General features: G+C 37.1%; 2 protein-coding genes across 15 annotated transcripts in view; one reads left to right on the top strand and one right to left on the bottom strand.

Annotated features, from left to right (window-relative positions):
• Positions 1-15,131, top strand: part of PDE6C (phosphodiesterase 6C) — a 63,224-nt gene extending 48,093 nt beyond the window's left edge. For all 4 annotated transcript variants that reach the window (XM_004020041.6, XM_060404619.1, XM_060404620.1 and 1 more), the window contains 7 exons: positions 3,729-3,829; positions 5,512-5,619; positions 5,704-5,767; positions 8,413-8,487; positions 8,602-8,685; positions 9,075-9,228; positions 12,517-15,131. In XM_004020041.6, coding sequence (XP_004020090.2) covers positions 3,729-3,829; positions 5,512-5,619; positions 5,704-5,767; positions 8,413-8,487; positions 8,602-8,685; positions 9,075-9,228; positions 12,517-12,578 — 648 coding nt within the window. In that variant the 3' untranslated portion in view covers positions 12,579-15,131. The remainder of the gene's footprint in view (positions 1-3,728; positions 3,830-5,511; positions 5,620-5,703; positions 5,768-8,412; positions 8,488-8,601; positions 8,686-9,074; positions 9,229-12,516) is intronic.
• A 1,489-nt stretch (positions 15,132-16,620) lies between these two features.
• The window catches only part of LOC101105041 (protein FRA10AC1), a 40,890-nt gene continuing 29,516 nt past the window's right edge, over positions 16,621-27,994 (bottom strand). For 6 of the 11 annotated variants that reach the window (XM_060404624.1, XM_060404623.1, XM_060404626.1 and 3 more), the window contains one exon: positions 18,935-20,901. In XM_060404624.1, coding sequence (XP_060260607.1) covers positions 20,300-20,901 — 602 coding nt within the window. In that variant the 3' untranslated portion in view covers positions 18,935-20,299. Of the gene's footprint in view, positions 16,809-18,934; positions 20,902-27,994 lie in introns of those variants that run through there. The other 5 variants (XM_042238941.2, XM_042238939.2, XM_012102578.5 and 2 more) reach the window with 2 other exon arrangements.

Genomic DNA, 27,994 nt, shown 5'->3' on the forward strand with positions numbered 1-27,994 from the left:
ACAGACTTGGTATTTTGGTTGGAACTGCACTCAATCCATAGGTTATTTTGTGTTCTTGTGGTCTTTATGCAGAGGTTTTACACTTGTTTTCCTCTGAAAACTATTCATTCCTTAGTGGAACTTGCCATCTCCTGTGAGGGGAGGGCAGGAATGCACTGAGGACCAGCTTTCTATTTATTCAAACTCTTGTCTCACCAATTCTATTTCTTTGGTCTAGAGAACTCACCTCTTTGATTTGGGCTTTCCAGAAGCCCAATTTGGGCTTTCGGGAAGGCTCATGTTAAGCAAGCCTGTGAAGCTACAGGGTCTGTGTTAGGATCTGATCATTGCTGCCAAACTTCCTGCCTTCACTCCTTTTTACCCAAAGCATTCTCTTTGGCACAGATGACTAAGCAATAGAAGTCAGTGCAAATGTATGTCAGAACAGTTTCCCCATCTCATCCTTTGCTGCTGTTCTGTGTGTCAGACTGGATTTTTGAGGGACATCCTTCCTTCTTCCGTGCCCTGTCTACATTCTAAGACCTCTTGCTCCAATTAAAAGATTACTGGCTCTGCCTTTGCTTATTTAAAAACAACTGCATGCATGTATATATATAATCCTCAACTTGTTCCAAAAAGTTTTTAATGGAGCTTCCAAACATATGTGTAACATCAGAGAAAAAATGAGGGCTAATGGGAAAATAAAAATAAGATGAAGTATGGGGCAGGCCCACAATGTGTACAGTGAGAGGTATATTAGACATAGGCCACAAACTTGGTCAAGGGATTTCTAGTAACTAATATAAAACAGAAACAGCATCTTTTATGTGAATCTATAGCCATGGCTGAAAAAGAAACTACTTACAAGCTCTTCTTTTAAGAACTTTTGCTAGGACAGAAGGAAAAGAGGAAATAAAAAATAATACTGAGTTAAGAAAGGGTTTTTCAATTAGAGACTTGTACAGTAAAAATGAGTGAGGGAAAAAAAGGTGAAAATCAAGAATATTGTGCTATCAACAAAGGAAGCAGTACTGAATAGTTGAATGTACACCGTTTTTTCTTAAGTATACTAATTTTAAAAGTGTGTCATTTTTTAAAAAAAATGTGGGGAGGGAGGTGGGAGGAGGGTTCAGGATGGGGAACACATGTACACCCGTGGCAGATTCATGTTGATGTATGGCAAAACCAATACAATATTGTAATTAGTCTCCAATTCAAATAAATAAATTTATATTAAAAAAAAAGAAAAAATGAAACAGTGACTTACTTTGTAAAGTGAAAGAACGTTTGCCATTCTGTTGCTTTAACAGAGCTGTTTTATTGTTCTGGATTAGAAAAAGGTATGACTTAAATGGAGTACAACAGTATTATTTTTCTCTATGTATATATACAGCTTTTTTCTCACACACATATATTTAGCAAATAGCAAGGTATCCAGGTTTAAAAATAAAATCAACATGTATTAAAAGTAATTGGTACATAAAAAATATTGATAATTGTGGTCGATGGTTGTGTGCTCTGTACAGTCTGGCACTTGGTAGCGACAAAGTCTGTCCTAAGGGATTGTTTATTTAAATTTGGCAGCCTGCCTTGTGTGTCCCCTCCCCATTCTATAATGCTTTGGCTTTTTTTGACTTTTTTAGTTCAAAAAAAATTATGTTTAATGTGTACAACATGATGTTTTGATGTATGGATATATAGTAAAATCATTACTATAGTCAAGTGAATTAACATACTACCTTTTTGTGTGTGATGAGAAGACCTGAGATCCACTATTTTAGCAGATTTTTTCAGTATATAATAAGGATTAAAATGACATATAAAGTGATTAAAAGTGTGTTACTAATAATTTGTGTAAAAACTTAGGGCATCTCCACACATGATCCCCCTTTTTCTCCTGAGTACAGCAGTCAAGAATGACTTGAAGTGCTACTGGATCTAAAAAGTATGTGTTGGAATTACACACTACACATTACTCTGGGAAACATGTAACGTGTATCCGTGAACAAAGGGATTACTCACTGATGTAAATATGCCACAGGGTCACCACCAATCCAAAGGCAGGCCAGCAGTGTACCCAAATCAGGGAAGGTTAAGTGGGATTAAAATGCCAAACGGCCCACTTACTCTGCCCTCTTCCTGGTCAGTGCAGACCAGTTAAAGATAACCTATATCCAGATTTGGAGCAGAGATTACGCCAAGGTGCTGCTGAGGACTCTCTTTCAAGCAAGCCATGGATTTTGATCTAGACAAGTTTTCTTTTGTTTGTTGTAGTTTGGAGTATTCAATTGCCATGTCTTCTATCCATTTAAAAAGTCTAGCTATAGTTGCTATTAGGAACTCATTATTACTGCCATGTAAAATACCATTTTTCTTGACTTCGAAGTTATAAAAAGCTGACCTAAGTGGAGGCTGTATTATGCACACATAATTCTAGGCCATTTCTTGCTTTCTAGTATTTCAGTCTCCTGGAATGACAGAGCTATATTTGGTCTTGGGTTTTGCAATTCTATTTTAAACTGGGGATAACCTCAGAACTTACCAGTAATAATGATATAGCAATAATTAAACTCTGTAGCAATTTACTGTTCTTAAATGCATTCCGTTATCTCATCTACATCAACATTCCACAAATATTTACTGATCACAGGTTGAGTGCCAGGCAGTTAGCAGGGCAGCTATTATTCCCATTTGAGAAAACAAATAGTTACAGATGTTAAGTAGGTGTCCAGGACACTACAACCACCACGTGGGGAAGCTGGGAACTGAGCCTGGGAACTGAGCCTCCTTACTGAGTCAGTGTAGTGCCCTGCTATGCTGGCTCCACTGGGTGCTGGCTGCTCAACCTTGAGCAAGTTTCCTAACCTCTCTATGCTGTGGTTTGCTGCGTGACTGAGTTTCCATAGAGCACTTAGAACAGTGCCTGGGGAGTGGGAAGCACTCGGTGTCTGCTGTTATTTGGTGCTTGATCCAGTGTTCTTTTCTACATTATGCTGCCTCTGTCTCTACATAGGTGAATAGACATTTCCTCCTTTCCAGTGGGAATTTTCTGTATTTAACTGTTGACTTCATTTATCACTGCACATCTGTCTTTGGCCTGTATTCCTAAAAATGTTCTCTTTGGAGTATCTTATCTTTTAAAAACCACTCCCAGATTTACACTCTTATTTTCTGGAACACTAAAAATTGAGGGTGATCCATGTATAAGGAGACTATTAGTGGGAAACTCTTTGAAGAAAAGTAGAAATAAGTCACTGTAAAATAGAATTGCAAGACTTCATTTTAAAAACAACTTGGAAGATTTACTTTTTTCTATGTGTGAGGACTATTGTAATCTGCAGCTTCTGAAAGCTCTCCAATAGTTTCTAGAATCACTCTGAAATTATCTGGTAAATAATTCAACACGTCTAACAATTGGACAAATACCAGATATTCTTTATTAAAGTTTCTCAATTATTACAGAAAATTTTAAATCTCTTGTTTTTATTGAAATGGTCCTGGAAGAAAACTTATATACTGATTACATGAATATTTGCTAATAATCTCTTTTAAGAGTTTAAATTATGTTACTCAAAGTATAAGTAAAGAAGTAACTTAATCCGAGAGAGAAAACTGAAAGCAAGAAAAGTAAGACTTAGTTTATCTTCTTTCTATAATAAGATGCTCTTATTAAGCATCACAGGGTGGTTTGTTTGTTGAATCAAAGGCAAATTAATGATGGCACTTTATTTTGAATTTTCATCTTACAGAGTTTAAACATCTTCCAGAACCTAAATAAACGCCAGTATGAAACAGTTATTCATTTGTTTGAAGTTGCAATAATAGCAACTGACCTGGCTCTATATTTCAAGTAAGTACAGAACTCCCTTATACTCTGTGTGGCTCTGCCTTCCACGGTCCACTGCCTTAAAGTTAAAAGACATTTATTTAGAGACACATTTCTTCATTTTCTTTTTGGATTACCAATACCCTTAAGATGCCTGATGGAGGATTTACTGGACATCTGGAAACATATTTTAAAAGCTAAGCCCCTAATATTAGTTATCTGAAGAAATTTCAATTGAAGAATATGCATCAAAGTAGACAGACTGCCAGAACAGTGATGCTATAAAGCCTTACACGGTGCCTTTTGACCTGGGGAATTTATCACAGTTTGCAGTCTGGTATTTAGAGTTGCAGGCTCAGACATTTGATCCTGCCAGAGTCTGAGAGCGGAAAAATCTTAGTGATACTGACGCACATTAACAAACTAAAACATTTTCTGAGTTACATACAGCAGAGGCATTAGCCTATTTATAATAATGATGATGATTACCAAGGAGACCAGATACTCCAAGCTTCTGTACATTTTCTTGTCGGTGAACTCTAAAGTAAAATGCATTAGGACAAAGTGAACTAGTTACAGGGTCTAAATAGTTAACAACTTGGGCAGTATTAGATTGTGCCTCTCCAATCCTTCATTAAAAATTCAATTATTAAGTAGTTCAAACATGAAAGCAGATACTTAGAAATAGGTAAGTGACATCCAAATAGCTATGGCCCTGAGTCAACAAATGCTCAGACTTTGTCTTAGATCTCTCTTTAAGGAGAGCGGTACAGCTGGGGCGTTCTGTACTCGCTCGATCATGAACGCCACATGCCCTCCCCGCTTCTCCTTCGCAGGCACCACTGTCTGGGTATTGCTATGTATTCATGCTTCCCATTCATGTTTTCTATGGCATTATTGTTTAAAACTTTTCCATAAATGGTATCATACTGTATATAACTTTCTGCAACTTGTTTTCACACAACATTTTAAAGATTTAGCTTGGTGGTAAATTGAGATCCAGGTCATTCTTTTTAGATGTATATTCAACTGTGTGATTTTATCATAATTAATTTAGCCATTCTTCTATTCATGGACATTTAGATTACTTCCAATTTTCCATCACTGCCTACATTGTGTATCTTTGTGTATATGAGTTTATGTAAAGTACATATCTAGAAATGGGATTGCTGTAGGGCTTGCTTATCTTCAATTTTATACCACATGGAAAACTCCTGCACTCCTTAGTAGGTATGCCAATTTAAACTCCTACCAGCAGTGTTACAAGAGTTCCTATTATTCCGTATCTGGACTCTTCTTGATCTGGGCATATTTAAATATATGTTAATTTGAGTGTGGGACAGAATATTATTCACACTTATAATTTTGTACATTTTCATATATTTTAGGTTCTAATATTTGGTTAATTTTATACAATATCTCATCACAACCTGTGGCCTTTGTTATGATCTCTTTTTGTCACATGTAGCTCTTAGTTTTAATGTATTTAACTTTACCAATTTTTTTGTCCGTTCTGACTTGTGATATTTCTGTCTTAAAGTCTTTCTGTATCAAGGTTACACAGCCATTCCCTGTTCGCCTCCCTAGGTCCACAATGTGGACGACTGATGCTGAGTGGGAACGTGAAACCTGAAAGGACATATTAAAGACACTTTAAACCTCTGGTCCTATATGCTAAAATTGTTGCACAGTTGTCTCTCTTTTAGGAAGAGAACCATGTTTCAAAAAATTGTTGATGCCTGTGAAAAAATGGAAACTGAAGAAGAGGCCATCAAATATGTGACCATTGATCCAACCAAAAAAGAGATCATCATGTGAGAAGTCAAATTTTATTTTGCTTTTGGCAAAAATAACTTGTTTTATATTTCTATTTTAACATGTTTTATTTTCTTTCACAGGGCGATGATGATGACTGCGTGCGATCTGTCAGCTATAACCAAGCCCTGGGAGGTACAAAGTCAGGTGAGTGGTTCCCATTTTCTGTCAGGCCCTCGGCTCTGCCTAGGCGCCGTGAGACGGTGTATATGAAGGTATCTGGCAACTGCACAATTTGAATATAACCACCAATTATATGAGTATATATTTTATAAGCAATTACCTTCATTACCCTGGACCTGTCCTCTGAAACCATCCGTTTATAATTTACAAAGAAGAAAAAATGAAGTTAAGAAGTTAAGACAAAAGCACAATGTTCCCTGTTGGGTTTCTGTTAAGAGAAGAAAAGCAAACAGCTTTCAAGAGCTCACAAATGTCAGTAGGTCATTTGGTCACGCCCAGGACAAGGGAAAGAGAAGGAACCTTAAAAAGAAAATGCTTTCTGGAAGGAATTCCTGTTATCACTGGACAGGCTGTAAGAAGTTTACATAAAATTATTCATGGAGTGTCTGGGTTTCTAGTAGAGGAGATAAAGCATGAGGCGGCAAGGATGAATCATTAGTGCCTTCATCCCTCAAGGGTGGTTTTGCTCCTGGTCTCCTCTAGGTGTGCTGTCAGTCATGAGACGGTGCTATCTGCAGGTTCAGTTTAAGGGCGTCTTCTAAGGAAGGTCTTCCCTACCCTTGGGGAGTTTGGGGAATGAGTGGGAGCCACTGCTTACCACTTGGTTTCCTGCGGATTGATGAAAGAATTCTCCCTCAGTTAATAAAGCGCCTGTCTACAATGTGGGAGACCCAGGTTCGATCCCTGGGTCAGGAAGATCCCCTGGAGAAGGAAATGGCAATCCACTCCAGTCCTATTGCCTGGAGAATCCCATGGACAGAGGAGCCTGGTAGGCTACAGTCCATGGGGTCACAGAGAGTCGGACACGACTGAGTGACTTCACTTTCACTTTTCAGTTAATTCGTAGAAAGAATTCTCCCTCAGTTAACTCATAGGGAAAATGCTAAGCAGAAGTGGCCAGAATTCCCTGGGTTCAACTGTAAATGTGGATTGTATCTGTTCAGATAGAATAGCTGGGCTCCAAACCAAACATGTGTGCTCCCTCCTCACTGCCTGCTCTTCCTCCTCAATTCTTTTATCTACATAGTCACCCAAGCCAAAAACCTGGGCTCATGCTTGAGTCCATCTCCCTCATTTCAAAAACATTTCTGTCCATCACTCTTGCTACCCTCTTAGTTCTTATTTTCCCTCTTTCATCAGAACTATGGTGGCAGCCTCCTAAGTGATCCTCTCTTAGCATGAACTCTCCAACCTTTCTCTGAGTTGCTGCTGGAATGCTTATAAATAGAGCTCTGCTTGGCTACTGCTTTGCTTAAAAAGCATTCTAAACTCCCCACTGCTGGAAGTTTTCAACCTTTTTTAAAGAAAAAAGCAATGTCTATTTTCCTTGCACAAAAAGCTGTACATAGATCACTTTTTGTAAGAGTAAAGAGCAAAGTTACTGTACTTTAATCGCTCTTGGCATCCACTCTTGTATCACTTGTGCACTTTGGAGGGACTGCATGGCTCAAAGAAAAAGAACTACTGGCCCAGAGAATCAAGTTAAACTTCCCAGCGAAGCTTACATGGTTTGTTGCTACCTGTCCTTAACTCATATTCCCTCATTTATTTCTCTTATTTCCCATGTTACTGCCTCACACTCTTAAGCTCCTACTCACACAAGCCCTAAACATTCAACTTTATCTGCAAAGTCTTCCCTTTCTTCTTTCCTGGCAAACTACTCTTCTTCCTTGATGATACAGCATAAATGCAACCTCCCTTATCTTTCTCCTTGATCCACAGCAGTTGATAACTGTTGATATGATAGAACTTTCCACATTCTTTACATGATGACTTCAGTAGACTGTAAACATCTTAAAGATCAAGGTCACATTTTAAGTCCTCTTGGTAAGCCTGGATCATGCCAATGTAAGGCAGCTGGAAGGTGTTCAACAAACTTGATAAATATGGTTTTAAAAAAACAAATAAATTAACTCTCAAATATCCCTACAACATAATCAGGTGAAAGTGAAAGTGAAGTCGCTCCGTTGTGTCTGACTCTTTGCAACCCCATGGACTGTAGCCTACCAGGCTCCTCTGTCCCTCGGATTTTCCAGGCAATAGTACTGGAGTGGATTGCCATTTCCTTCTCCAGGGATCTTCCCGACCCAAGGATCGAAGCTGGGTCTCCCACATTGTAGACATACGCTTAACTGTCTGAGCCACCAGGAGTTATTAATCAGGTGAAGTGGTGTTCTAAGCTGTGCATGTATGTGCATAAACACACAGGCAGATACACGCTAGATGCTGGCAGATGATAAGCAGGACAAGAGGAGGATCTGGGAAGCTTTGGAGCTTGAAGCATAATGAAATAGAGTTACATCCTCCCTTCTCCCCTTTTTATTGTTGAGAGGTGGTGGTAATAGCAGCTAGGAGATTGGCACGCCCAGAATGAGTCTACCACACTGAAGTAGGAAGAGAAATCTCCCTTGCCCATTTCAATATAGTCTGTAAATAACATCATTTAAAGCCAAAGAACATATGGTATGGCAATACCTCAAGCATTAATTATAAATTCTGTCCTTAAATGTTACTCATTTAAGGACAAAATGTTATGATAAAATGCAAATTTTCTGTTAGAATAAGTCATGAATCATGACTTTCATGAATCATGTCCTCCCTCTTTGCAGGTAGCACTCCTGGTTGCAAATGAATTTTGGGAACAAGGAGATCTGGAGAGAACAGTGCTGCAGCAACAACCCATTGTAAAAACCCTGACATAAAAATGCACTACTGATTAAAAATTATCGCTACAATCAGTCTGTTTTGTCCACTGGAGATTAGAAAATTATCTTTAAAGAATTTATTTCTCTTTCTAGCCTATGATGGACAGAAACAAAAAAGATGAACTACCCAAACTTCAAGTTGGATTTATTGACTTTGTCTGTACATTTGTATATAAGGTAAGTAAACAGATTATTTGAATGAAATATATCATTTTCTGGATGAGAATTTTTCTTTCAAACTGTAACTAAAATCAAAGTCACCCTCATCCCTCATGGAAGGTCACTAAGGGTGTCATCATTTCTCCAACATAGTTTGAGGTATTACCCTTATCTTTCCTTCAAGGATGCAATGAAAGGTGAGAGAACTCAGGTGTAAGCAAATTGAATAAACTTACTTAGGTGAGCAGGCAAGACAAGAGCTACCTTTCCCACTTTCAAAGTACTGAATTAATCTCATCCTATCAGCTCTGCGCACTGTAATGATTCCTTAGGGCTCCTCTGCATATGAAAGGTAATGAAAATGAACCAAATGATTTAAGTAGTTTCTGACCTAAAATTCTCTCTAGGAGTTCTCACGGTTTCACAAAGAAATCACACCTATGCTGAATGGTCTTCAAAACAACAGAGTGGAATGGAAATCCCTAGCTGATGAGTATGATGAAAAGATGAAGGTAATTGAAGAGATGAAAAAGCAGGAAGAAGGAAATACGACAGAAAAAGGTTAGATGGAATCTGTTTTGCCTTCTTGTACAGTAGCTGGAGTCCAGCAGAGCTGAATCTCACATGACAAAAGCATGAAAAGTAAATGCAAACAGGAAATTTGCTTTACTGCCCACAGACTGAGAATTATACGAAGCTCAGTAGTGGTTTTCAGGGTTTTTATCCCCTTGAACAAGATCTTACTTTATAATTCAAGATGGAATCGCTTGGTCCAGTTGAAGTTGGGGTTAGGGCTAGGTTTCTTCATCCAGTCAATAAAGTGGCTCCTGAGGTACCTCTGCAGAATACTGAATTTTAAGAAATAATATGAAAACCATAGGATTAGTGGGATCAATCAGGTTTACGTGAGAAAATAATTTTAGTCCTAACATTCTGTATTAGCTGTAAGACTTTGGGCATCTTGCTTAACCTATCTGAGCTTAATGTTCCTCTCCTTATAATGAGAACGCTTTACAGATCTCCAGCCTCATTTCCAGATCTAAGGAAGCCCTAGATGTAAAGCTGGCCAGCAGAGTGGGGTGACTTGAAGGTCACCCCACTAAGACTTTGTGCCTCAGATGTTTCTCCTTAGTGCTGTTTATCCTGATGAAATTTCTACTCCTGAAGTCACTCAGTTAGGTTTAACATAATCTTCAGAAAGCCTTTGTTAAGATGCTTCAGTTCAGTTCAGTTTAGTCGCTCAGTCGTGTCCGACTCTTTGCGACCCCATGAATCGCAGCACGCCAGGCCTCCCTGTTCATCACCATCTCCTGGAGTTCACTCAGACTCATGTCCATTGAGTCCGTGATGCCATCCAGCCATCTCATCCTCTGTCGTTCCCTTTTCCTCCTGCCCCCAATCCCTCCCAGCATCAGAGTTCTTTCCAATGAATCAACTCTTCGCATGAGGTGGCCAAAGTACTGGAGTTTCAGCTTCAGCATCATTCCTTCCAAAGAAATCCCAGGGTTGATCTTCAGAATGGACTGGTTGGATCTCCTTGCAGTCCAAGGGACTCTCAAGAATCTTCTCCAACACCACAGTTCAAAAGCATCAATTCTTCGGCGCTCAGCCTTCTTCACAGTCCAACTCTCACATCCATACATTACCACTGGAAAAACCATAGCCTTGACTAGATGGACCTTAGTTAACAAAGTAATGTCTCTGCTTTTGAATATGCTATCTACATTGGTCATAACTTTTCTTCCAAGGAGTAAGCATCTTTTAATTTCATGGCTGCAGTCACCATTTGCAGTGATTTTGGAGCCCCCCGCACCCTAAAAAAGTCTGACACTGTTTCCACTGTTTCTCCATCTATTTCCCATGAAGTGATGGGACCAGATGCCATGATCTTCGTTTTCTGAATGTTGAGCTTTAAGCCAACTTTTTCGCTCTCCTCTTTCACTTTCATCAAGAGGCTTTTAGCTCCTCTTCACTTTCTGCCATAAGGGTGGTGTCATCTGCATATCTGAGGTTATTGATATTTCTCCCGGCAATCTTGATTCCAGCTTGTGTTTCTTCCAGTCCAGCATTTCTCATGATGTACTCTGCATAGAAGTTAAATAAGCAGGGTGACAATATACAGCCTTGACATACTACTTTTCCTATGTGGAACCAGTCTGTTGTTCCATGTCCAGTTCTAACTGTTGCTTCCTGACCTGCATACAGATTTCTCAAGAGGCAGGTCAGGTGGTCTGTATTCCTATCTCTTTCAGAATTTTCCACAGTTTATTGTGATCCACACAAAGGCTTTGGCATAGTCAATAAAGCAGAAATAGATGTTTTTCTGGAACTCTTGCTTTTTCCATGATCCAGCGGATGTTGGCAATTTGATCTCTGGTTCCTCTGCCTTTTCTAAAACCAGCTTGAACATCAGGGAGTTCACGGTTCATGTATTGCTGAAGCCTGGCTTGGAGAATTTTGAGCATTACTTTACTAGCATGTGAGATAAGTGCAATTGTGCGGTAGTTTGAGATGCTTATGATCACCTATTAGTTCATCAGCTGATTGAAAGTGGAATACTAATGTCATCATTTCGTATTTTGTCTCAAGAGCTCAAGACTTAAAAGGTTTTGTAAGAAATTCTTATTGTTTAATAAAGAAACCATCTCTGTCTGGAAAGGCCTTATTTAAAAAAAAAGCAACATTCTTTTTAGATGGTTCATGTGTTTAGTGATATTTTAAAGAATTCAGAGGTAGAAAGCATTTTGCTTAAAGGGTTAAAGATATTCTTCAATAGAATAAAAATAGGAGTTCCTGACTCTCGATATACATTCACTTAAATGTTTAGTGGCTCTGTATTCTGCACAAGGCCCTGTGTTAGGCAGGCCCTGGGGAAAGATGGGGTCCTTATCTCATAGAGCTTGCCACCTGGCAGGGGAGCGCCAAGTGAAAAATTGATTATTTAACTATAATTATCAGAAGAAACATACCTGGGGCATCAGGGAAGTCGTTCCTGAAGGATGTTTATACTACACTGAAGACAGGCTTTTTCTAAGCAAAGAAAGGAGGAAGAATTTTAAAGGAAAGGAGAGGAAAGAACAGAATATACACAAAGGCTGTGAAGTGGAAATAAGCTTGGTGCACTGAAGAACTTGAAAACTGTTGTAGCTGGAGTCTAGAGAGCAAAGAGAGCAAAATACCAGATGAAGCCAGGAATGCAGGCAGCTCTGCCAGATGGGTGTGTTACCCTGAAGGCCTCCTTATGGATCTGTCCTCTAGAGAGCAACGGGAAGTCCTTAGAGGGATGGATTTCAACATGAAAGCAGTAAGATCTGAGCTGCACTTCAAAAAGATAACAAAAATGTTTATTTTTACTAAGTGAAAAGCAAAAAGTTATTTCTTAGTACAATTAATCTTTATCCGAATTTTACAATGAACAGTATAACAAGCCCTTTGAGTGGTTCCTGACTTTTTTTAAAATTTAGTATTTGGTATCTTGGATATGGATCTCTATACTTTATTTGCATAAAAAATTACTTCTGAATTTTCTTCCTACTACACTGAGAAGTCTCTGTAAACTAAGAATATTATTTTATCTCCAGGCAACACAAAGCAACAACTCAGATTCCCAGACTGGATAGTTCAGTGGTTCTTTTGAGAACTGAGACATTAAATGGTTAGTCATTTATTAGATTTTATTTTCCAAATGGACTAATTCTGAATATGAATTCAGGCTTTTAAATGGTCAAACTCTTAGTACTTGATATAGGTTAAAACTATGAATTAGGCTATATAGTTACTCTAATGTTAGGAAAAACTTACTATATATCCACTGACTCCCAATAATATTGCTTTTCTCCTTTTTACTAGCTGTAGAAGATTCAGGAGGTGGTGGTGATGACAAGAAATCCAAAACATGTCTAATGTTGTAAGACAATCCAACCAGTCTAAATTACAAATGCTGTTTCTACATTTGAAGAAAACATTAAAAAAGAACATCAGCAAATTTCATTCATCAAACCATCAAGTAACAGAGACTCTTCAGGAAGGCTACCCTGTGACTAGCATAAGAAAATACACTGCTAGCCTGAAAGCCATGAGGGTAAAATAAAGTTCAACAAAAGTGCAAAATAAGACAAAAGTAAGTGCATTTTTGGTGCCAATTTGTTTTAAATTAAAAATAATATAATCCTGGAACTAGTCACCAATTCTTTTTTAAAAGATCTTATTAATTGTATCCATTTACTAGGGTTACTGTAACAAAAAAGCTGCCCCATACTGGGTGTCTTAAACAAAAGAAATTTATTTCTTGCAGTTCTGGAGACCAGAAGGCCAACATTAAGGTGTTGGCAGGGCTGGTTTCTCAAGAGGCCTCTCTCCTTGACTTGTCAATGGCCATCTTCACCTGGTCTTCGGTCTTTTCTCTTGTGTGTCTGTGTCCTATTCTCCTCTTTTAAGGACACCAGTCATACTGGATTAGGACCTACTCATATGACCTTATTTTACCTTATTAGTTCCAAATACAGCCCCATTCTAAGGTACTGGGAATCGGGATTTCAATAGGAATTCAGGTCGGACACAATTCAACCCATAACATGATTCATACCTCACATCCTTTTCTGAACCAGAAATCTCTCATCAACATGTCTTAATGTAAGAGCAAATGCAGTACAGAATGTATAATGTATTTAAGTACTATATAAGAAACAAAGAAAAAAGATATTAAATGTTATTCTACCTGATATGCTTATCTCTTTCTTCCACCTTTTACTCTTGATAATGGAACAGTAAAGACCACTTCACTTTCAGCAGCTTAAAAGTATGTCATCCTATGCCCATCCTTTCTCCCAAGTCTGAAATCTATTATGTGTAACTAAGAATATATTATTACATTAATAATAAGAATATATTATTACTAAGAATATATTATTACATTTCTATTCTCATTGATAGAATAATCAATTTATAGGATATGACCTAGATAATCCTAATGCAAGTTAAATCAGCTAATAAATATTATGTGTTATTAAACAGCATGTGATTTGATTATACAAAAGCTTTACTACCAAAAACAGTTTAAAAGGACTTCAACAGAGGTGACTTAAAAAAAAGTGATTACTAGAAGTATCTACTAGGCATTCTAAATATTGATTGTCAAGAAAAAAAGACAGGACTTCCCTGGTGGTCCAGTAATAAAGAATCTGCCTTGCAATGTAGGGGACGTGGGTTCAATCCCTGGTCAGGGAACTAAGATCCCACATGCTTTGGAGCAACTAAGCCTGTGTGCCACAACGACTGAACCTACATGCTCTGGAGCCTGTGCTCCACAACGAGAGGGTCTGCACCACATGCAGAGATCCCACATGCCACAGCTAAGACCCAATGCAGCCAAATAAACTTAAAAAAGCAACTAAAGAATCAACTACTTCTATGACATGGTACACACCTGTACATAAGGGAAGATTTCTTTCTTATCTATAATGACATACCAAATTATATAACAGACCAAATATTAATTATACCACTGACTTTTGTGAAACATCTAAATTATAATGAATTGCTCTATCAACCTCAAACGTTCTGTTATAAAGGAGATAATGTTCAATTCTAAGCCGCTGAGAAATCATTATTTGTTATATTTTTACAAGTTAGGTACTTAGAATCTTAGGACTCTTCTTCCTCTCACATTAGAATATAAGGTCCATAAGAGGATATATTTTTGTCTATTTTGTTCACAGCTCTGCTCACACTTAGAGAAGTGCCTGGCACAAGGCAGGCACTCAGTAAACATGAATAAATGATATTTTGCATAAATATCATGACAAACAGGTATAAGTGAAGAGTGCCTGGAAGTTAGTATTTTTATGGAGATAACTCAACATATGTGTGTATATATATACACATACACCCAAATGAGTGTTGTCTATATAAGTCATGGTGGGTGACAGATGTACATCTTATTTTCACTGCTTAAAATAATCCTGAAACTCCACTTAGGATTATTTTAGAAACTATGTAAGAAACCCTCTTCCTTTAGCCTTATAAAATTTTGGACCCTCCCAAATATCAGTCAGCTCAAACTATTTCCTCATTCACTAGAAAAGAAACTGAGGCACAGAGATGAGCTACCATTGAAGGTCTGTAAAAACAGGAACTTCGCTTAAGAGCAAGTATAAGAAAGCATAACTTATCTCAAGCCAATGGTCTGCTGAACTCCCCTGAGTATACTACAGCAAAGTTTAAGATAGGTCTGTTGGAGAATTAATCTTTAAAATCTAGATAATAGATAATCAGTAAGGACCTACCGTATAAAACAAAGAAATCTACTTAATATTTTGTAACAAGCTATGTGGGAAAAGCATTTGATAAAAGAATGGATATACTATAACTGAATCATTTAGCTGTACACCTGAAACTAACAATGCTGTAAATCAACTATGCTCCAATAAAAGATAAAAATTCAATTAAAAAAATTTAAAACATCATCTTGAGGCCGTCTCAAAGACTCCTTTAAGTATGACTCCAATTATCTGTCACTGTATATGAATGGATTAAATGCCATGATTACATTTAATGATTTAAATTTATAAATGAACTTGATGTCCATAAACCATACTTGCAATACCAAATATATGGATCTATTTTAAAAGGGTCTTTGAATATTCTTCCCAGTCATTGTTTAGTTTTGCAGGACTTTTATATTCTGATGACTACTAATTTTTATTATAAAAATGTTTTGGCTTCATATATTCTATTAATAACATCAGTTTTCCTGCTGGATATTTCAACACTTTTTCCTCTGAAATCAAGATTCTTTTTCACTAAAAGTAGTGAGAAGAAAAAGACACAACAAACAATTTATTTGTCGGTTATCAACACTGATTTACTGTTTTCTGATGGTTTAGAATGACTAATTATGTCCTAGCTACTTCCTTCGTAGCAATGTCTAGCAGTGTCCCATTATAACAGCAATCTAATGATTAATAATAACTTTAATAAAAGGAAAATCTGATACTATTTAAAAATAAGATACTATAATTACCTGTTTTACAGTTTAATGCCAATAATTCCATGTTTAAATGTCATTTAATTTTCAACAAAATACCTGTTTTCTATAGGTCCTCTCTTACTCACCAAATCATGCATCTTTTCCAGTATTCATCTCTTTGCTGTTTATAAAAATGGGTCTGACCTTCCGGAAAAAAAATCAATAAGTCCTTTTGAAAATTTGATGAAATCTATGGATCCTTTCCCCCTAACACTCACACACAATCACCAAAGTTTACACATCGATTATAGGCGTCTTTAGATCTCTTAAAGGACATCCATTGACTCTTGGGGGTATGGACCCTAAATTAAGTTACATTTTATAATATATCTCTGCATATAAGTATATTCATTATGTATGACTGTATCTGAGACAAGCTCTATGCACACAGTATTGTTCAGTTAAATTATATTACTGCACAATCTTTATTGGAGATTCAACTTTCATGAACACATATGCTGCTTTAGACTACTGGGATCTCATTTGGCCTCCTGTGCTATTAATTTACTTTATAATAAATTACCCATACACTGGGGAATTAAATCATATTATAACAAACTCCCTTAAGTGGCAGAGATAAGAAGGAAGAGAAATGTAAGGAAAAAAAGAAAAGGTAGCTAATGAAAAAACAGGTTCTCAAGAGGGGTGCTTGTCTGTCAAAGGGAAGTAAAGAAATTGAAGACATAATCTACCTTATAATTTTGTAAGATCCCAATAACCCTCAAAGTTTAAATAAACTAATTGAGGCAAGGGAAAATAAATGTGAAATCGGTGGGGAAAACATAAAAACCCATAAAAATAGGAACAATGGATCTCTGTGACGTGTACTAGGTTCATCCTTTAGCTACAGATGGAACAGAGTTGTAGGTAAGCAACTGAAAAAATATATAAGAGATAGGGAAAAGTATCTCCAATGGAACTGAAAATACTTTCAAAGCATCTGACAATCCATCCTAGATGGATCTTTTATTTCCAAAGACAAACATTCAAGTTGCAACTTGCAGACAAAACTTTTGTGAAGAATTTCAAAGTATACTTCACATTAAGGAATGTAGGCATCCCTCTTTCATCTCACAGAAATAAATCTTGAAAATATTCATCAAATTCTTCTTCCCTATTTAAAAGAAAAAGTATACATATTGATTAAAATCAAAAGAGAAAAAAATTACTAGGTGACACATTATATGAAATTAAGGTAATTCAAACCAACATACTTGCTGGTTCTCATATATATATATATATATATATATATATATATATATTTCATGATTCAGCTATCAAGTAATTCTTGGCTTCTAAAATAATCATAACTATGCCCAGACTGATTAAAGTGTTGTATATGGTGGCATGTATCCCTAAACATATGTATACCTAAGATTTTACTCCGAAGTACTTTGTGTTATATCATTGCTTCTCTTTACTTTTTTGGTTGACTTTATTACTTACTCTGTTCATTCTCATTTCAAATGAATGAAAAAACTATTTTAAGGAAAAATACAAGTCTTACTCCTAAGAATAGGGACGATCTGCTTAGGCTGCAGGTTTTATTACTCTGAGAAGAGTAAATATGTATTTGTAGCAGTGGAGATTATATGTAAAGAATAGAACTCTGAAAGGAGATACTAAATTATATTAAAATATGAAAATTAAAGTACTAAATAAATATTAGTGCTAGGAGCCCAGAGCAGTACAATGAAAATAACACAGGTTTTCAAGTCAGACAGTATTTAAGTCCTAGCTCTGTCAGCTACTAGCTAGGTAAGCAAGCTATTTAACTTCTCTGGGCTCAGTTTATCTATAATAATAAAGAACGTTACATTTCCTCAAAGAGCTGTTGTGAAGATTATGTGTATGTACAGTTGCTTTTCTTCCTTCTGGGAACAGAGAATTCTGTCTACACAAATTCTGCCTACCAATCTCTTTAAAAAATGTTCTTTTAGATTAGAAATTCACAATGAGACTCCATCATTTTGTTTTAAGTGACTGTGATGGATAAAACCCCCACAACTATATTCAAATTAAAAAAAATTAACTATAGAATCAGATATAGTTGATTTAAGAATTACCTACAATTTGGTATTCTACATGCCACTGTCCCTTTCCCAAGCATGACAGCAAAATGCAGCTGAATTTTAAAAACTGTAATAAAAACTTAGACGTATGAAATTAGCTGAACCTGTGTGTACTCAGATGTTAGTACATGATGTCAAGTTTTTATAAGGTCACAAAGAGCTCTGGATTATGGAAGCCCTCTTAGGCTTTACTTATGGATCTTTACTGCCATAAAGATGAGTGGACTCTGAGACCTATTCTTTCATTTTCAGCTCTTCAAGGGGAAATTTTATGGTCAAAATTCAGTTGATAGTTTGACTAGGATAGCAATACCTTTTTAGAAATCTGATCTATAATGACCACTCATTTTGGAATTCTTTATTTGGCAAGAAAAAAATAGATCACAGAAAACAATCTTTTTTTTTTAAGGCCTCTTTTCAACACACTTGAATTCTATTACACTGAGAACATATTATACAATTAGCAAGATGTTTTATCATCAACTTAAGTTAGTGAATTATGATTGATTCAATAAATCTCTTATTATGAACTAAGAAAACTGGATTAACAAAATGGGACTAAAATTTATTGAGTACATATTATATTGGTAGGTATTGTATCAGGTGCTTTATATTCTTGATTATATTAAATTTTCACAATAAACTATGTAGTTGGTATTATTTTATCCTCTTTCAACAGATAAAGCTCAAGTGGTGAACATCCCAGTACACAAGGGCTGATAACATTCCAGCCTACATCCCAGCAGCTCTCCCAAGCAATAACAGAGAACAATGCATGTGTCAAGCTGTCTGTCTTTGGGGGCAAGAAAACTTTGACACCTGTATATATCTTTGAGGAATTCTTCCGTACAAGTTTATGATAATCAGAACATCATGGATAGACTCTAGAAGCTAGTAAACAGGACCTCTCTGAAAGAACCTAAGCAAAGTCTAGGGGGTCATCTGTTAAGGGGAGATGAGGAAAGAATTACTCACCAAGAGGGAGCTGGGTAAGTTGGCTGTTCGTGGCCATAAACAATGGCTGGGAATAAACTCTGATCTCATGGTCCTTGGCTTTAAATCAACATTCATGATGCTAAATTTTTCATTAAGTTATCAAAAAATGGCTGTGGTCATAGCTTTCTAGACTGTAGAAGGTATGCAATATCATTTTCTATAAACATCAAGACTTACTGTGATTTTTCATCTGTCTCTGGTAGTGGGCCCTTCCAAAGTTCAGACTCTGAAGCACTTTCTTCCTCATCAGAGTTTCCTGTTTATTTAAAAGAGATTTTTAAAAAATGTGCATATTATATTTAAAACACATTTTGAACTATCCACCAATAATGCAATTAACTTTGGATTTAACTGGTTTAGCTTCAATTTTTATGTCTCTCTGAAAATTTAATTCACTTTTCCAGACTAATAAATTATTTTGAAAAATAATAAGCTGAGATATACCAAACAGCCTCAGCAAAAAGACCATGGATTTAAAGTCTCATGGGAAACTTCTCTAAGTTATAGTGAGTTAAAGTAACAATTCCAATATTAACTATATTATAAAGGGAAACAGTTATATTACCTCTTGCAATATAGTTGTCTTTAAATTAGTTTCTTCTTTTTATTGATCATACAAAAGACATGCAGGTTAAGATTTTTGTAGAGACTATATTTACATTAGGATCAAGACCTCAAGAACTGAACTAGTATACAGGACTAGCTAGTAAAATTATGAAAAAAAAAATTTGTCAGATTTTAAAAAAACTAATGCTGATTATATTAACTAGAAGTCCAATTCAATGAAGAAACAGTTCTCATACAGTGTTAGGAGTAAATACCTTTTCCTTGAGGAAAATCTGGAAATATAGATCACTTTAGATCCCTGACTGGCAATGATGCTCTAAGAAATTTATTAGAATAAACAAGCTCCTCAAATATATATACATATATATATGAAGATGTTCATTGTATAATAGCAACAACCAAAGAAAACAACTTAAATCCCCACCAATTAGGGATTATGGATTTGGTTAAATAAATATTATATGGCTGTTTTTTTAAAAAAAACCACCCTTAAACAATTAGCATATCTGTGATAGAACAATATGTATGCTATATTAAAATTTGTAAAAGTTACAGAAAGCATGCATAGTATAATACAATATGTATTAAAACATTATATCTACATACATATATATATTATATATATATATAAATGATAAGTTTGTAAGGAATAACCAAACTTAACAGTGATTATATTACATGTAGGCCTGGGATATTTTTATTCAGTTCAGTTCAGTTCAGTTCAGTTGCTCAGTTGTGTCCGACTCTTTGCGACCCCATGAATCACAGCATGCCAGGCCTCCCTGTCTATCACCAACTCCAGGAGTTCACTCACACTCATGTCCATTGAGTCGGTGATGTCATCCAGCCATCTCATCCCTCTGATGTTCCCTTCTCCTCCTGCCCCCAATCCCTCCCAGCATCAGTCTTTTCCAATGAGTCATGAGTCTTCGCATGAGGTGGCCAAAGTACTGGAGTTTCAGTTTTAGCATCAGTCCTTCCAATGAACACCCAGGACTGATCTCCTTAGGATGGACTGGTTGGATCTCCTTGCAGTCCAAGGGACACTCAAGAGTCTTCTCCAACACCACAGTTCGAAAGCATCAATTCTTTGGCACTCAGCTTTCTTCACAGTCCAACTCTCACATCCATACATGACCACTGGAAAAACCATTGCCTTGATTAGAAGGACCTTTGTTGGTAAAGTAATGTCTCTGCTTTTCAATATGCTGTCTGGGTTGGTCATAACTTTTCTTCCAAGGAGTAAGCGTCTTTTAATTTCAGGGCTGCAATCACCATCTGCAGTGATTTTGGAGCCCCCCAAAATAAAGTCTGACACTGTTTCCACTGTTTCCCCATCTATTTCCCATGAAGTGATGGGACCAGATGCCATGATCCTAGTTTTCTGAATGCTGAGCTTTAAGCCAACTTTTTCACTCTCCTCTTTCACTTTCATCAAGAGGCTTTTGAGTTCCTCTTCACTTTCTGCCATAAGGGTGGTGTCATCTGCATATCTGAGGTTATAGATATTTCTCCCGGCAATCTTGATTCCAACCTGTGCTTCTTCCAGTCCAGCGTTTCTCATGATGTACTCTGCATAGAAGTTAAATAAGCAGGGTGACAATCTACAGCCTTGACGTACTCCTTTTCCTATGTGGAACCAGTCTGTTGTTCCACGTCCAGTTCGAACTGTTGATTCCTGACCTGCATATAGATTTCTCAAGAGGCACTTCCAAAATTTTTTATTATTATTTTAAATAATAATCATGTATTACCTTTAAAGACCAGTAAAAACAATAGATACTTGTATTTTTTAAATATAACAAAACAGATGTTTCAAATGAATCACCCTATATTAATCAACTAGAAATTATCAAATACTGCAATACATATCATGAGACAATAAAATTATATGCCACAAAATAATTATGCTAGTAAATAATTCCTCTCCAATAATGACCATTAGTCTGGAAAAGAACTGACACCAATTTGTCTTGTTGACATAGAATGTCCCTTAGTTAAACTCAACACAAAAATAAGCAGCATTGATTTGCCATAGTGATTCTAGCCTTTTATCTGTTGGACTTTGATCCTTGAATCAACATGTGTGTCTGAACTTTGGTCCTAACTGATTCTAGCACAAATTCTAACAAAAACAGAAAAAAAAAAAAAAAAAAAGGTAGGGGGAGGGGTTGTACTTCTAATGACTTACACACAAAGATGATAAAATTATAAAGCTTTGGGAGTAAGCTTTGTCATTTCCTACTCCAGGGGATCTTCCCGACACAGGGATCGAACCCTGATCTTCCCGACCCAGGGATCGAACCCTAGTCTCTTGCTTCTCCTGCACTGGCAGGAGGATTCTTTACCACTAGTGCAATCCACTAATTAGATATTATTGATTCACATGTCTCCTGCACTGGCAGGCAGGTTCTTTAACATTAGCACCACCAACTCAATGACAGCCAGCACTGGAACTGCCAATGTCCCAAAACCATATTCGAAAAAGACAAAAGTCTCCTGCTCTTTATTTTTATGAAAATTCACTAACTGAGCTAACAAAAAAGATCTTCACAACACAGATAATCACAATGGTGTGATCACTCACCTAGAGCCAGACATCCTGGAATGTGAAGTCAGGCGGGCCTTAGAAAGTATCACTACGAACAAAGCTAGTGGGGTGATGGAATTCCAGTTGAGCAATTTCAAATCCTGAGAGATAATGCTGTGAAAGTGCTGCACTCAATATGCCAGCAAATTTGGAAAACTCAGCAGTGGCCACAGGACTGGAAAAGGTCAGTTTTCATTCCAATCCCAAAGAAAGGCAATGCCAAAGAATGCTTAAACTACTGCACAATTGCACTCATCTCACATGCTAGTAAAGTAATGCTCAAACTTTTCCAAGCCAGGCTTCACCAATACATGAACCGTGAACTTTCAGATGTTCAAGGTGGTTTTACAAAAGGCAGAGGAACCAGAGATCAAACTGCCAACATTCGATGGATCATTGAGAAAGCAAGAGTTCCAGAAAAACATCTAGTTCTGCTTTATTGACTATGCCAAAGCCTTTGACTGTGTGGATCACAATAAACTGTGGAAAATTCTGAAAGAGATGGGAATACCAGACCACCTGACCTGCCTCTTGAGAAACCTGTATGCAGGTCAAGAAGCAACAGTTAGAACTGGACATGGAAAACAGACTGGTTCCAAATAGGAAAAGGAGTACATCAAGGCTCTATACTATCACCCTACTTATTTAACTTCTATGCAGAGTACATCATGAGAAATGCTGGGCTGAAGAAGCATAAGCTGGAATCAAGATTTCCGGGAGAAATATCAATAACCTCAGATATGCAGATGACACCACCCTTATGGCAGAAAGTGAAGAGGAGCTAAAAAGCCTCTTGATTAAAGTGAAAGAGCAGAGTTAAAAAGTTGGCTTAAAGCTCAACAATCAGAAAACGAAGATCGTGGCATCCGGTCCCATCACTTCATGGGAAATAGATGGGGAAACAGTAGAAACAGTGACTAACTTTATTTTTCTGGGCTCCAAAATCACTGCAGATGGTGACTGCAGCCCTGAAATTAAAAGACGCTTACTCCTTGGAAGGAAAATTATGACCAACCTAGACAGCATATTAAAAAGCAGAGACATTACTTTGCCAACAAAGGTCTGTCTAGTCAAGGCTATGGTTTTTCCAGTGGTCATGTGTGGATGTGAGAGTTGGACTATAAAGAAAGCTGAGCTTTCTTTCATTGATGATTTTGAACTGTGGTGTTGGAGAAGACTCTTGAGTGTCCCTTGGACTACAAGGAGATCCAACCAGTCCATCCTAAAGGAGATCAGTCCTGGATGTTCATTGGAAGGCCTGATGCTGAAGCTGAAACTCCAATACTTTGGCTCTTTCAGCAAAGAGCTGACTCATTGAAAAGACCCTGATGCTGGGAAAAATTGAGGGCAGGAGGAGAAGGGGAGGACAGAGAATAAGATAGTTGAATGGCATCACCGACTCAATGGACATGGGTTTGGCTGGACTCCGGGAGTTGGTGATGGATGGCGAGGCCTGGCATGCGGAGGCTCATGGGGTCGCAGATAGTTGTACACGACTGAGCGACTGAACTGAAACTGAGCTAACAAAAGCACAGAAAAACTAATTAGGCCTAATAAAGTTATCTTTATGGTATTATCCTATTAATGATGTCAGAGAACAAACCTACCAGGCTTTTGAAAGTGGACAGCTAATTTCAAAAGGCCTTACCACCAGCTGTTCTCTTGTTCCCGCTCAAGAGTACTTATCATATGCAAGCTTTCCTACACCAGCTTTCTTCTATCAGACAATCCAGTTTTACTAAAAAAATACAATCGGTTTAGAATAACATTATAAAATAACTCTCTTTGATAGAGGACATGCTGAAAAGTGACCAAATATCCTTCAGTTCACTTCAGTTCAGTCGCTCAGTCGTGTCCGACTCTCTGCGACCCCATGAATCGCAGCACGCCAGGCCTCCCTGTCTATCACCAACTCCCGGAGTTCACTCAGACTCATGTCCATCGAGGCTGTGATGCCATCCAGCCATCTCATCCTCGGTTGTCCCTTCTCCTCCTGCCCCCAGTCCCTCCCAGCATCAGAGTCTTCTCCAATGAGCCAACTCTTCGCATGAGGTGGCCAAAGTACTGGAGCTTCAGCTTTAGCATCATTCCTTCCAAAGAAATCCCAGGGTTGATCTCGTTCAGGGTGGACTGGTTGGATCTCCTTGCAGTCCAAGGGACTCTCAAGAGTCTTCTCCAACACCACAGTTCAAAAGCATCAGTTTTTCGGTGCTCAGCCTTCTTCACGGTCCAACTCTCACATCCATACATGACCACTGGAAAAACCATAGCCTTGACTAGACTGACCTTAGTCGGCAAAGTAATGTCTCTGCTTTTGAATATACTATCTAGATTGGTCATAACTTTTCTTCCAAGGAGTAAGCGTCTTTTAATTTCATGGCTGCAGTCACCATCTGCAGTGATTTTGGAGCCCCAAAAAATAAAGTCTGAGAGAATCAAATTCTACAAGACTGAAGGTCCCTTTTAGCCCTATGAGGGCTTCCCAGGTGGTGCTAGTGGTAAAGAAACTGCCTGCCAATGCAGGAGAAGCAAGAGACTTGGGTTCGATCCCTGGGTCGGGAAGATCCCCAGGAGTAGGAAATGGCAACCCACTCCAGTATTTTTGCCTGGAAAATTCCATGGACAGAGGAACCTTGAGGGCTACAGCCCATGGGGCTGCAAAAGTTGGACCCAATTGAGCTGATGTGCATATACACACACAGACACACACATGAATCTAAAATACCTAGTTCCCTGAGGGTGACAGAAACTACAAATCATTTCTTTGATAACTGCTACAACCTGCCAGAAGTGGGAAAGGTGTTGATAAGGAAATAACAATTAGAAGACTGGGCAACATATGCTTGCATTTGTGTCAGCATCAAATCTGCACAGTAATTATTGGCAAGTGGCGATCACAATTTAAGTCACCAATTCTGTGTTGGAAGGGGAGCTTGGAGGTCCACCTCTTTACCAATGAATGAACATCTTAGTGTAATAACTCCCGTAACAAGTGGCTGTTTAATCTATACTTAAACACCTCACTGCTTCCTGAAGCAGCCCATCCCTCCATTCCATTCTTCAGATAGTTCTAATTGACAAGTTTTGCCTTAAATTAAGGCAAAAATCTGTCCATGGGCTATTTTTATCCACAGACTCTAGTTCTGCCAAGCAGCCACCAAAAATAAGTCTCCTACATAGTAGCAGTCTTGCAAATATCTACAGTTTCTATGTCTACCTCCTTACCCCTTCCTCTTCACTTTTTTCTAAGCTAAACATCTTCAGCCTTGTTCCTATAAAAACATTTCAAGTTCTGGCAATGCTGGTTGTTCTATTCTTGACCTGCTTTAAGTTTTCAATGTTCCCTTTAGAATGTAATGCAAACTGCATATAATTTTCCCCTACATGCTCTGAATAATAAAAGCAAGACCATCATCTTGGTTTTTCTGAATATTATATACCTAAATAACTCAGCTTACTGAAGAAGTGGCAAGTCTCTAACTATGAAAACAATGGACAGGTCAGACTTTTCACAGACTTTTGATCCGACCTACTGCAGAAAACAAACACAAAATCTAATGTCCAGTATTTTCTTTTTCTGTGATATAACAATAATAGCTACAAGTTATCAAAGACATACTTTTTAACAGAACATGCTTTACATGTCTGTTATTTCACTTGACTCTGATAATAATCCAGTGACGTCAAGCCTCTTTACACCCATTTTACAGATAGAACTGAGACACAGATCAAATCATTTAATGTGAATTTGTATAATATATGTGTCAAAACGGGGGTATAAAGAGTGGACTTACTTCACTGATGAAAGTTACTGATGATATAGGTAAAAGGACATACACTCTGGTGTTATAAACCTGTGTTTAATCATAGCTCTGCCATTTACCAGCTATCTGACCTTAGGCAATTTATGTAAATTCTCTGGGTCTTGCTTTTATCTACAAAATGGGATATTATGTGTCCATTACTAAAATTAAATGTGGTACACAACCACTTGCGATTAAGACAATTAACAAAAGCAAGTTAAAATTCTTTTTCCCTATAGAAACTGGGCTTTTCTTTTCAGACTTGGTTTTAACATCAATATGTTACATGGGGGTAAAAGGGTAACTCAATATTTCCCAAATGGAAATGAAATACAGAAACAGAAAAATTTGAGTTCCAAAATTGCCAAAACCACCTAAGACAGGTCACTAATGACCTGAGAAGATATCTGGGTTTGACAAACCCTAACAAGGTGCCTGTCTCCTATTTGAAATGGTACTACTTCAAGAACCAAGATAAGGCAGATATTGTTCAGACAGACCACAGTATTCTCCCTACCACTAGAAGTCTGACCTAGCTGAGGAGAGTTGACAGACTTTCTGGGAAATGGGGGATTTGGAGAGCTGGGGGAGGTGGGGGGAGGGCAGCGGGAGGGAGAAGGAATGAAGACAAACTGAAAGAATGAATATAAATGGCAAGTAAAGACCTTTCCCCCAAAGATTAATAATGAAAAACTGGAATTGGAAAAGGACAATCTTTTTTTCTACATTAAATTGGACTTCACACCTCTAACCGCAATGTATAGTTGGAAATAGGCAAAAACTAGAAATTTTGCCATTTTAACTTGTTATGCTTTCTAAAAATATATATACTTACTACCCCATCCTCAGATAGCTTAACATGCCTGGCTATGTTCTATACATTGTCAGAAAACTTAACCTAATTTAGAAGAGGAAGCTACGTATAGATTAGGATTGACATGAAAAGAAAGGAAGTATCATTGCTTTACGACACTTCAAAAATGTTGAAAACAAAATGGTGTTAGCAAAATAATTTATAAAGAATATGTTGTATTCCTAAACTAGAGCAATGCCTCCACTGATATCTCCCTCTTCAGTAAATTTTTAAACAATGAATATCTTAAAAATTTTATTTAAAAAAATTTCTGATTACTGAACACTTAAAAATTCCCCTTAAGAATTATATACTAAAATGCTAATACTTAATTTGAAAGGTGGGATTTACAGTAGTTACTTCCTGAGTTTGCCACATAGACATATTCCTTGAAAATCAGAAAAAAAAACTTAAGTTTAAAAATTTACAAGTAAGCCAGGAAGTCTCAAATCTCTGAATTTCTATACTTCTGCTGCTGCTAAGTTGCTTCAGTCGTGTCTGACTCTGTGTGACCCCACAGACAGGAGCCCACGTGTCTATACGTCTAAATACTATCAAATAAATTAGATATTCTATTGAAGTACATTTTACTTTTAGACCCTAAGCCTATTTACTGTAAGGTCTTAAAGAAAAATTCGAGATTGTATTACTGTTGAGATGCAAGATTATTGTTTGTTATATACAAATGGATGCCCCCTTTTATGAACCCACAGGAGATTCTGCTCTCAAAACTGCCTGGAAAAAGCTGAACTCCCTGTGAGTTCTCTTTAATATTGTATGGGTACAATTAATCATTCTACTCTCCTTTCTTTGGTTTGGTTGTTAGGAAGAACAGTGACAAATTTGTGATCTACCTTTGCAATTATGCAAGGCTTTTTGGTAAACAATTCTCTGTATTAAATTTACCTCTAGCTTTATTTTCCTATGCTACCTTATTTTTCCATTATTTTGATTTCATCTTTATAAAAAATCTTATTTTATTGTAAACCATTGTGAATACTTTTTGGAATGCTGCAGGGAAAAAAACAATAATAAATTTGTAGCAAATATTCAATGAAATCCAATCTGGTGAAAACTGTAGGATTTATTAAAAAATTGACCAGTAACAACGAGTTGCTAACATTCTGCTTTCTATGCACAAAACAGAGATATTTAATTTGATTAATCAAAATCACCAAAGGAGAGATCACTCATTCTTGTGCAATATAAGCAACATTACTTAAATGTGAATCCATCTCCCCAAATTCTTTTTCTGTCCCAATCTTATCCCTTTGGTTCTCTTCCTTCACACTCTATAATGTGAAATCAAAATGTGTATCCACTCTACTTACTGAAAAAAAAAAAATTGTGCTCTTCTATACTTGAAATCAGAAACTTTTAAATGATTTAATTTGGGGAAGAAATACACTTTTGGTTTTT

Source organism: Ovis aries, chromosome 22, assembly GCF_016772045.2.
Source record: "Ovis aries strain OAR_USU_Benz2616 breed Rambouillet chromosome 22, ARS-UI_Ramb_v3.0, whole genome shotgun sequence".
NCBI classification, from domain to species: Eukaryota; Metazoa; Chordata; class Mammalia; order Artiodactyla; family Bovidae; genus Ovis; species Ovis aries.